The sequence below is a fragment of the Elephantulus edwardii genome, unplaced genomic scaffold (genome assembly GCF_000299155.1).
Source record: "Elephantulus edwardii isolate Elephantulus edwardi_28Jun2011 unplaced genomic scaffold, EleEdw1.0 scaffold00037, whole genome shotgun sequence".
Lineage (NCBI taxonomy): Eukaryota > Metazoa > Chordata > Mammalia > Macroscelidea > Macroscelididae > Elephantulus > Elephantulus edwardii.
Window position 1 is genome coordinate 15,929,248 of NW_006399787.1, and position 12,506 is coordinate 15,941,753.

General features: G+C 35.1%; 1 protein-coding gene across 2 annotated transcripts in view; it reads right to left on the reverse strand.

Moving 5' to 3' along the window:
• Positions 1 to 12,506, reverse strand: part of PCNX (pecanex homolog (Drosophila)) — a 223,353-nt gene that overhangs the window by 113,194 nt on the left and 97,653 nt on the right. Inside the window, exons 7-8 of one of the 2 annotated variants that reach the window (XM_006884725.1) lie at positions 8,484 to 8,616; positions 2,605 to 2,789 (exon numbers count right to left, since the gene is read on the reverse strand). The exons of the other annotated variant lie outside the window; for it this stretch is intronic. Coding sequence (XP_006884787.1) covers positions 2,605 to 2,789; positions 8,484 to 8,616 — 318 coding nt within the window. The remainder of the gene's footprint in view (positions 1 to 2,604; positions 2,790 to 8,483; positions 8,617 to 12,506) is intronic. 2 annotated transcript variants of the gene reach the window in all.

Consider the following 12,506-nt stretch of genomic DNA (forward strand, 5'->3'; position numbering starts at 1 on the left):
AAGGTTGCAGAGTGGAGTATATTCGGGGTGGGGGTGGGGATGCAGGGGGGATTATGAAGGAATTCTCTTTTACTTTTCAAAGAGAAGAACAAACTGGGGGTGGGGGTAGGGTGGGCGCGGAGAAAAGGCCAACAATGAATGAATGAAAATCCAAAATCTCTGTAAATATTCATTGAAATTAATTTAAAAAAATAGTTTGTATAGGGAGCTCTGGTAGCCTAGTGGCAAGAAGCTGCACTGCAATCCCAGAGGTACATGGTTTGAATCCACCAGATGCTCTGCTGGAAAGAGAGAGACAATCTCCTTCTGTACCAGTCAGATTCTATGTGACAATAAAACACAAAAAATGGTAATAAAAAAAAAAGGAGTATGTATAAGCATGAGTGCACTGATGGATATAAATAAATATACATTTACACATGCAAAATAAGTTCAATAAAAATAATCAATTGAGAACCTAAATTTGGGAGGAAGCATACAGTTTTAAATTCTCTCATGAAAGATTATCTTAGTACTGTTTATTAAATCATTCAAAAAAATTAAGTCATGTGACAAGAAATATTCTAGTGGAACGCATCACAGAAATCTGCTTCTTTGCCAGTATTTGTAGTTTTAAGTGCTGTGTACGTCTTGAACCTTTTGACCAACTTTCTGCACTATGTAACAGGTATATACTAATTACTACTAATTTGGCAGCATTCAGCTACTATAATATGAAAATATCTAGCTATCTTAAGATAATGCAAAAGATCTAATTTCAAAAGAATATCCCCCAAGGAGATGATAAAATCACTTTCAATCAGAAAAGTATCTTTTTCTTCAGATCTACTCATGACAGTTCCTATTTACATATTTTCAGTAATCTGTATGCAGCTTTAGGATGAGACTTTATAATTTTCAATTAGCAAATTTTTTAACACAGTAAGTATCTTTTCTGGAGAAAATAGTTTACTGACTCATCTTAAGTAAGAACCTGACAAAATTTCCAAGAGTACAAAATGCAAGAAAAGGAAACTTTTTATCCTAATCTCCTAACATTAAAGCCAATATGGGCAATGGGGATAGTGACTAGAATTGTATATTCACAAATTAATGTACCTCTGTTCTTAGGAACCCTAGGTTAAATAAAAAGAGACACTAATATAAAGATATTATTAACTGGCTAAATGCCAACATAAAATATCATGGTTTTAAGTCTAAAGTGAAGTCTTACTTTTCTCTCAAGCACCCTCTTCACAGAAAACTAAATTCATAAATTCAAAAACAAAAGTACTGTGAATTTAAAATTAAAATGTCTTATCATCTTCTTATGTATCTTTCAGATTTTGCTTTATTTTTTTTTTATTTTTAGAACTTGCCTTGCCAAAAAGAAAAAAGAAAGTGCCATGTATTCTAAGGTGTTAGCCATTTTAAAGTTTATGTAAGACCTGCTAAGGATGCTTATTTTCAATAGCATTAAAAGGAATATACATATCAATAACTCTGTGTAACTGGTTACAATGATTTATACAATGAGAAGAGTAATGAAGAGATGCCAAAGAAAATCAGATCTACTGCTTCCAAGTCACAGCAGAACTCGGACGGTCTCTAATACTGCACATCTTCAAGTCTCACCTCTCTCCTATGGAGCAGCCGGTGAACTCAATCTGCCAATTTTTCAGGTAGCAATCGAATGTTTAGTCACTGTGCCAATATGGCCCCAAAGTAAACAGATAATATAGGATACTTTTTAATATATCGTTTCGATACTTTGTAAGTTTTTTAATCAACTAGATTATCACCTTTATTAATAAAAGGCAGGTAACAAGGGTAAAATAATGATTATAACATAATGCTTCCAAATGCCTCTTTCTGAGCAAGACTTTCTTCCTTAATATATTAACTCAAATAATGATTAATCTACACTCTGAATGCAAGAAAATTTGGATTATACAAAAAGTAGAAAAATTAACATAAAGTACTATTAAATAAAGCACTAGGCAGATAACTGAATGGATAGCTATTACTGAGATTTTTATACTGCACTTCCTCTCTCAGGTTTAACTATCCAGTAATTTATACATATATTTGTAAGCATTTCAAGATGAAAAATTAAGCTTTTAAAGTTATGTGACAGTGGCATAGAATCATAATGTCCTCAGGTTGCCTTATCTAGAAATGTAACAAACTATATTTCAGATGATGGACACTGAATGTGGAATACAGAAAAAGAAAAATTCTAAAATCACAGACCATTGGAAAATATTTTCCCTTTCTTAGCACGTTGAAAAAGAAATTAAAGTTTAATGGAAATCACTTAAAGAAAATCCAACATTTTCCCACCTGGGGAAAAAAAGGAGTTGCCAACCACCAAAGCATGAAAAGCAATACTTCTGTAAACAATTAAAAGGCATGCTCAAAAGAAAACATGAGACAACTACACAGAAAAATAGATGATGAAAACGTAAGTCCAGTTTTCCTTACACACAAGACAAATCCTAGCAAAAGAGCGCTAATGAGTAGTTCCAAAATGAAATTATCTAAAGAAAAAGAAAAATGCAGTTATTACCCACTATGTGCGGCATTAAAGTTTCATATCACCAAGATTACATAGAGCCTGCATACCAAGTTCATCGTGCAAACTGCTGCCGCCTACAGCAGATGCATTGTCATGTGACGCTTCTAAGTGGACACTCCCATTTCTCACCAGCAAGGAGGCACTAGCACTGAGCACTGCAGCCTGGGAAGGGGGGCGGGACTGGACTTTGCCCTGGGCTGTGGACTGCTGGCCTTGGTGACCATCTTGAAGGCTAGGAAAAAACATGGAGTGGGAAACATTACAGGGAAGAAAACAGAAAACAATAGCTAGAATGACGTCAATATAGAAAATTGATCTCAAAAACAAACTCTTTTCAACATAGCCTGAGAAAGAGCCAACAAGCTTGGTAAAATATACTGGTAGCACTGTGGGCTAGAAGAATTATCTGGTCCTTATAAATCTGATTCACGGTATCTAATGTTTATTGTTAAACCAATCTGTGGCTTTTTTTTTCACCTTAAACCAATGAAGCAAAAGGTAAGGAGCAAAGGTGAATTATGAATTTTTTCAATCCATGTGGGTTATATAGCTGAACCCCAAATAGATAAACCTTATTTTTTAGATAAACACACATTATACTTCATAACCTTGTATTAATTATTGTTCTTTCAAACATCTCAACAATTTAAATGCACAATAAAGGTTCTATGCACTTGAAAATCAAGGAATTTTTTTTATAAAATGCAAACAAGATTAAAGTTCTGAATATAAAAATTCACTTGTGCAAGAGAGCCAGAATAAACACTAATTGAATCAAATGACACGCAAAATGCAGTATTAGTAAAGTCAATACAAAGTATTAAATGTTAAAAACCTACAGATTTCTGAAATAAGGCTATAAACTTTACGTACAAAGTGATAAATAGCAAAAATTATTCTTCCTTAGTAAACTGTTTTCCATTTTATACTGTCATCTCAGTAACATGAACCTTTTTATTATGGAATCTTAAAAATAATTTGTAAGCCACTGATTTCTCAAGTTTTTAATGTTATAAAGCAATGTTAAAATATTTACTATTTTATTATACATCTATAAAACTTGTAAATTATAAAAAATTAAGGAGCTATATTATTCCTTAATCCTTTTCTTTTTATATATTTATGTATTTTAAAGCACTATGAGTCTTAGTGTTCTTAATTCTTATCAAAATATAAACCGATACAACTCATAGAAGCATTTTGAGTATAATTATTGTATGCTATTCTCTATTCACAGTCCAATACAATTCAACATTTATGTTTAGTTAGAACAAAACTGGAGTCTGTTATCAATATCCTTCTAAAAGAAGTAAACAAAAATATAGTTAAGATGGCCTCACTCATTTACTATTTTTCACAAGTAATTTATCTTTAAACCTCTCAACTCAGCATAATGGCTTCTCTGAAGACATAAAATCTCAGTGCATGTGCTGAAGATTTAGAAAGAAATTAGATTTGAGATGACCATAAAATAAGAGATGCTATGAGTCATACTCAACTTGATGGCACGTAACCACAACAGGTATAAAATATTTTTTACATTCTTTACACCTGTGGTTACAACAACCTAACAGACTCTAGGACAGTACTGCCCAATGCATGAGCTACACAGCTGATCTTCCAGCAAGCTTACAGAGACACTAAGTCACACAGGAGGAGACTGCCCATCCTTCTCCCAGCGGAACAGCTGGTGGGTTCAAACTACATGTCTTTGGGATTTGCAGTGCACAGCTTCCTACCACTAGGTCACCAGAGCTCCTTAATTAGTAACTAGTGGCTACTTATATTGTACAGTACAAATTACAGAACATTTCTACCATAACAGACAGTTCTACATAACAGTGTTGGGAACATCTACTTGTCGGGCTTCTTATGGGCAATGAAAAGCAAACATGTTAAGTAGAGTACAGGAATGCATGTAACACATGAAATTAGGTACATCTGCAAACTTGTCAATCCTTCTTGCTATTACTTTTTTTAATTTCTTTATTTGTGTGTGTGTGTGTGTCTGTGTACCGTCAGACCAGATCTGACTGGTACAGGAGGAGATTGTCCCTCCTTTCCTGGCAGAGCATCTGGTGGATTCGAACCATGCGCCTCTGGGATTGCAGTGCCAGAGCTCTCCTGCCATTACTCTTTTAAGTTATAGCTATAAAACTATTTCATGAACTCTTCTGGACTATAAGGGATGATCTTGGAAATTATATAACCAAATATGCTTATATAGTCCATATATACATGTAGTAGATTGGCACTGTTCGTTCGAATATACACATAGTTTACCAAAATGAGAAAATGGTGAGGGGGAAAATGCTTAAATAGCTCAAGTACAGCATCCCTTCACATTCAAAAGATTGCAAAATTTTACAGAGGATGCAGGACATACTCAACAAACTTTTCTATCACTTTTTTCACTTGAAGTCATAAATAAAGTTGCTACATGGCAGGTAGATGTATTATAAGGGGAATATTTTTGAAAATAAATTTATCTTAAGCATTGAGATATACAATGTATATTCAAACAAAGAAAAATGGTTGCATATTATGCAATGACATTCAATTAACTCCAGAATACAGAAACAAAGGGTATTAACCAACATTTATATGGTTACAAATGTCAAGATTTTGAACATTAAAATAAAGGGCACATGGCAAGGAGGGACTGGTCCTTAGAGAAGGATATCATGCTTAGAAGGGTGGAGGGAGAGCACAGGAGAGGAAGACCCCAGATGAGATGGATTGATACAGTAACTGGGGCAATGGGAATAGGTGTGTCGGTGTCAGTGAGACTGGCTCAGGACAGGGCAGGCTTCAGAGCTGCTGTAGGGTCTCGATGAGTTAAAGACAACTCAACAGCCTATAACAGTCATAAAATGTTAACTTCCACAGAGTCAAGATTCCAATTTACAATGACCCTATGCACAGCTTATCACACTAGTGGGATCCATAGGGTTTTCACTGGCTGACTTTTGGGGAAGTGAATAGCAAAGTTAAGTTTTCTTCCTACCCTGCCTCAGCTTGGAAGTTCCATGGAAACCTGTTCACCATCTTAGCAAGACATCCAAGACAGACTCTACTGATAGACAAGAGATGGCTATGCTTAAGGTTCATTGGTCAGGAATTAAATCCAGGTCCTTCCAAACGAAAGGCAAGACTTCTACTAGGCAAATGGGGAGGCAATCATTCAATAATTTGCAATCATTCAATGACAAAAGTGCCTGTTATTTATGTACACAACGTTGTGAAGCATAATTCTAGAGGGTTGCCATTTTACCTCAAACTAATACTTGGCATGAATGGATCTCTTCTAGAGTATTAATTATACGCCAAACTGTATTATTTCAGTCTATCTCCATATTCCAGAGAACACTCAGAAGAGTCTCTTGAACATAGTGCATAAGCAAGTATGTGGTTTATTTGTCAGTACCACAAAATAATTCCTATGAATTTCTAATCAAAGACTCTCAGTTATTACTATGATCTTAAGAATATACTAAAGATTTTCCCCCCTTCACTAAAATGTATTAAAGATTTCTTTTCATGCTAGCTCATTAACTGGAACTCTAAAAGATAACACTTTTAGGTACATAACTTTTGGTAAGTATAGAACTATAAAAATACCTATCATTAGTAGTATTCTGTATCTTAAAATATTCATCTATGTTTTTATATCTAGTAACCAGGATGAACTAAGAAAGACGTACAAAAATCTACCAGTAAGACTTAGTTACTAATGAAGAAAGAAGGGGGGAAAGTCCAAATTAATTCTGAAACAGGATATTCTAACAAACTGTAAAATATATGTCCATCCTCTTTGTGAAGAAACTGGCTCCCAATCCATGAGAATATGTATTTTACTAGGATATACAAGAATTTCAGTAATTCAAGTTATTCCATAAAGGTTAGGCTACTACATTTTAACAAGACTTAGGTAGTAATTACAAGTACAGTATTCTCACATCTATTTCATTTATTTTCGTAAAGAAGTTTTTCAAATGACTGCTATTCAATATTTAAAAATGAGATTTAACAATGAGAAATAGTATCAATAACCACTAGCAATTAGAACGATTATTTTAGTAAGAAGATGTTTCTACTAATTCCTCATATCTAAATTTATCATGCTTTATCCATGATGAGGTCAGCTCATTAAAATACATCTAGATCTAGATATAAATATATACAAATTCTGTACTGGAATATTTCTAGAATCTCAGCAAAACCAACTTCTAACTACAAGAACACTGTTTTACAAAAATCCTAATTTTGATTCTTTACAAGTTAATTCCACAACACAACCATATTTGAATGGTGATACATTTAAAAGTCTAGAAAATTTGGGGAAACCCTAAGTGATTGGCTGAAGAAACATATAGCCCCTTCAATATTCATTCCACCAGGCAGAAAAAAGCCAATTTGTTTAGAAAGTGCAATTCAGCAGTTTAATTTGTAGCAAATAAAGAAGAAAAAGAGTTAAAAGATAAGGTAAAAATGTCTCAGAAATACCAAAATGGGGTGAGAGGGAAAACAGAGGAGCTTTCCATGCTAATTTTCAAGAAGCAGAAAGAAGCGATTAAAAACAAAATAGAAAAATTCAAAGTGCAGTGCTGAGCTCTTTTTGTAAGTTGATCTGTCTCAAATTCATCAGCAGAAAGAAAATATCTTTCAGGGAGCAAAGGAAAGGGGGTGGGAGGAAATAAGGCGAGGGTCAGAAAATGCAAAGATGCTCAGGAAAAGTTTTGAGACCAAATACTTCCACCGTAGCTGCTTTCCATTTTCATATTTGAGACCTGATTTAAACTAACCCAAACTACTTTTTATAGAGTTGTACATTTCTACAGGTTTTAATTAGGCACATAACCTGCAAAAGGTGATGTTCTTGATTATACTGTAAAATGTAGAAAAATAATCAAGTCTTAAAACCCATAAGGAGAATATCAATAAAACAGTATTTAAAATAAAAGGACTTTCACTACTATCAAGGACATGGTTGGGAGGAGATGGCTCTTCTAAACTATTATACATTCTGTAGCAGTTCTGTTATCAAATGCTTTTTGAGTTTCAAAGTTAAACATGGTAGGAAAGTAATTTGGATAAAAGTTGATAAAAGTGTAGTATATGCAGGGCTTAACAAAGCATATATAAAGCATGTTTATATTTACATTCTAAAATCAAAGCACAAGTTTTTGAATAAACTTCACATTTAACATGTGGATTCATTAAACATGATACAATTGAGAATGAAAAAGTTTAATGCACCACTATTCCTAATGTTATAAAAGGACGCGCTCTTGATAAGAAATACTGATTACAATGAAAAACGTTTCTGTTTCAAACAATATTAAAGGTTAAGAATTTGAAAGAATACATTTATTCTGACCATATTGCTTAGCAAATTAAGTATTTTAGTTCCATGTCATTTATTAGGTCCTGGTAATTATAAAAGGTGCCAATTTTCCAGTATCTTAATTTAAAAATACATTATAGTGAAATAATCAAATTGGCTTATCAAGCTGAGGTCAGTCATCGACTATTTCTGTACAAGTTAACTACTCAGTCTCCTATTTGTTCTGATTAAATGAACACCGTTGGGGACAGATATCCTGCTAATATTATTCATTCGCATTTGAAAAACAAATGAAAAGCTGACTTAAGGCCTCTACTTCCATGTCTGTGATTGACCTAATTTTGCCATTTAAGAACTAGACCAATCTGATCATTTTCTTTAAACAGTGCAACACAAAGCATGCACAATGCAAGAGGCTCAGAGTCGCATGCAGAGAAAGTTGAAAAGAGTGAAGAGGTACAGGAAGGAAACTAGAAGATGAAAAGAAAAGCTAATCACGTGTTTTCTTGGGACTGACAGAACACGTTAGAAGGTCTGTTACATGCAGGCCAAACGTGGTGGAATTTTAGGATACCATACCTTAGGGGTGATCCGATGAGCAATGTAGGAGGGGTAGGGTTACTCCCTGCATTGTGCCGGCGCCGTACTGCCTGGCGCCTAAATGTGCTGCGTTCACGGCGAAAGGACACCACTTCCTCGCTGGCCTGTGCTGCTGCATCAAGACAGACTTAGGTCAAACAGGAGCCTCGGTCGGAGATGGAAATAGCAGCTAAGAGTGTCCATCCCTCACCTTTCCCACCCTCGCAGGTAACGGGAAGCTGTCTAATCCAAACTGGTTTGGTTTGTGCACTGTTAACCTATCACATCAGGGAACACACAAATCACTTCAGAGATTATCATTCAGTGTCTTTATTCAGAGAGAAGTCACTGCTGCTTTAAAAATGTTTCTATTATCTGGCTTCCTCATCTTCTCTTCAACTTGAGTGTCTGATTTGAAGTTCAGTATAACTTTACATTTTTCCCTCATTTATTTCATCCTGTGTTCCCCTATCTCCCCCTTTAAATTAAGTAGATCTTTTAAAGTACATTATTTGACTTCAGTCGTTAAGACCTGGGGGGCTTGAATTGTGCAGGAGTGCCAGAGTCCCTCACACATGAAAAAAAAAAAATCAAGTAAAAACAAATAAATAAAATTACAGGATTTGGCAGCTTCTACCAACAGGAATGGATAGTTTCCACTCTCATGAAGACACTAAAAGCAAATAGTATGAATGACTGGACCTGTGTGTGTGTGTGTGTGTGTGTGTGTGTGTGCGCGCGCGCGCGCGCGCACGTGCACTCATAGGTTCTGCATTTACAAATTCAACTAAAATCAGGTTAAAAATATTAAGGGAGGAAAAAAGCAAGCGACCAAAGCAATCTTTCAAAAACCAGTATGAAGTATAAAGTGCTACTTATATCGCATTTCCAATATATGAGGTATTCAAAGTAATCTAGAGACATTTAAATAACAGAAGACTTGACAGCATATACATGCATATACAATATCATTTTATATAAGGGACTTGAACACCCTCAGATCATGCCATCGGGGAGGAACCGATTTTCCATGGCTATTAAGGGACAACATCCTCTTCACGCCCACTACTATTTCAAGTCTATTTACTCTTCAGTATTGAGAAGGTAGAAATAAGATGTTTATCTCACATTAATCTGTGTCATAATTTGTGCAGCATTAAATTAAGTAATTTCTTTGTGGTGTAAGTTGTTTTACTGTTGTTGTCGTTATGTCCCATCGAGTCGCCTGCGACTCATAGTGACTTTATGCACATCAACCCTAAACTCTGCTAAACCCTGTGTCAATCTTGTTGTTTCTGATAGACCTTCCCCAGTTACCCCAGTGACTGAATCAATCCATGTCATAGAGGGTCTTCCTATCTTGCAGTGTCCCTTCACCCTCCCAAGCATGACGTCCCTCTCCAAGGACTGATCCCGCCTTGCAACATGTCCAAAGCATGTCAGACAAAGCTTCAGAATCCTTGCCTCCAAGGAGCAACCTGGATTCACCTTCTCTAGGATGAACATGTTTGTTCTCTTAGCAGTCCATGGTATCCTTCTCTAGCACCACAGCTCAAAGGCATCAATTTTCCTTCTATTATCCCTAGTCACTGTGGTATAAGTAGTTTGTTAAATTTCAACTTAAGATGTTTACTCAAAGATGCCCCAGATCTGGTTCCCGCAACTTTATGAGGCAAATACCAAGAAAATACCAAGTTCTGAAATTTAATCCAAGAACAGCAAGGTACAAACCTAAAACAAAAATGAGAAAATCTCAATGGCTTTACATAATTACACAGAATTTTATTATACTAATTGTATGTTTTCTATTTCCAAAGCTAAAAGCAAAATTATTCTCTATAATTGTGTTTACTAGTGATCTAAGTAGAAAACACAAAACAAATCAGTATAGAAAATTATTTTCAAGCACATGGAAACTCCCTTACATATGAAAAAGCTGCTTACTTGTGAGGTAAACACCCTCATATGTAATAATTATCCATGACCTATAAGAATTTAAATCTGTTACTCAGATGTACAAACCATGTTTCAAGTTCTCAATAGCCACATGTGGCCAGTGGCTACCATAGTAGACAGTACAGAACTAGAATGTTTCTATTATCTCTCTCACACACACTAACACACAGGCACACATGTGCAAGCAAACACTCTCTCTCTCTCTCTCTCTCTCTCTCTCATGGACAGCACTGATTAGGATGATTTGGTTTTTTAAAAACCAAAATCACAATGTATACTTTGCCTTATCCTGACAATCATGACCTCAATAAAAGGCAACTTCAGCCAGCAATGTCACAAAGGAGAAAAAAATACATTGACAAGGCAGTCACCGAGATGAATGCTGAAACAGAGCAAAGAAAACAAGCTACTAGTGAGAAGAAAAGAAATCTCAGAAGACCAATAATCCTGCTAACAGTTCTCAGAAATGAGTAAACAAGCATATGAATTTCAATCACTCTTCTAAAAGTCAATTCAAGATTTTGTGAAATTACAACATTTCTATTCTATTGCAAAACTATTACTTAATTTATAGACTAATCCAATGTCATTTAAAAACTTTGTAACATTCTATCAAAACAAAAAATGTTTCTTCAAAACTTTGTAACATGCTTTCAATCAAAACAACAGAGTAAGATGTATCCTATGATTTACAGAGGATAATTTGAAATGTGAAATACACTAAAATTATTCTGAAGGCTTTGGAAAGCACAATATATAAGCATTTACGCTAAGAATAGAAGGGAGAACTTCACCAAAGAAGACATTCAGATGGCTAACAAGCACATGAAGAAATGTTCAAAATCCCTAGCTCTAAGAGAGATGCAAATGAAAACAACTATAAGATATCATCTCACCCCAGTCAGAATAGCAAAATTTAACAGAAGAGCAAGCAACAAATGCTGGCGAGGTTGTGGACAAAGTGGAACTCTTATTCACTGTTGGTGGGAGTGTAAAATGGTGCAACTACTGTGGAAGGTGGTACGGTGCTTTCTCAAAAAGTTGCAAATAGAGATACCATTTGACCCAGCAATTCCACTACTGGGAATATACCCCAAAGAGACCATAACTGACATCCAAAAAGATATATGCAGACCCATGTTTATTGAGGCTTTGTTCACAATAGCAAGGGGCTGGAAACAACCTAAGTGCCCATCAACAAACGAATAGATAGAGAAGCTGTGGTATATTCACACAATGGAATACTATGCTGCATTGAAAAACAAGGAACTCGTGTAATATTATTCAAAAATGGGTGACCCTGGAGGACATTATGTTGAGTGAAGTATCTCAGTCACAAAAGGACAAATACTGCATGGTGCCACTGCTGTAAAACAGGACTGACCTTCGGGTTGGGGAGAGACTGAGAAAGATGGGTTCAATAATGTATACTGCATTGAAACAGATGAGGGAGAAAACTGTTTAAAAGGGATATGTGATTAGGTATTTTTGTCATGACAGGAGTCCAGAGCAAAGGCTGCATGGTGGAGTGGACCTGGGGGAGGGTTTGTAAAACAATGAAAGAATTTTTTTTTTTTCCAAGAGGTAGTGTACTAGGGGGGAGGGTTGGGTGGGGAGAAAAGTGCAACAATGAATGAATGGAAATCCAAAGTCTCTGTAAATTTTTACTGAAATTAATAATAAATCTAAATTTAAAAAGATGGTTTAACATAAAAAAGAACAGAAAGAAGTAGAAAGCCGTTTTATAATCTTTATTCTACTGAAAATTTGATAATAATTTTAAGTAAAAATAGTTCATAGTCGTGAAACAAAAAAACCTATATTGTCTTGCTCCAGGAAAACATCATCCTTTTATTTTTGCAAATTTACATTACCTACTTCCTTTATAATCTCTGCAGCACACCAAGAGTAAATCTTAGGTGTCTGTTGGGAAAGATATTAAAATGGAGTTACTGTCTATGACTGTTCCTTTTCTAATAGTATAGGTAAAGATATTTATGATGAAAAGAATCTGCAATATTTACTATACCAATTTCTCCTTAGTTAGGATCAGACAGTCAAATGAAA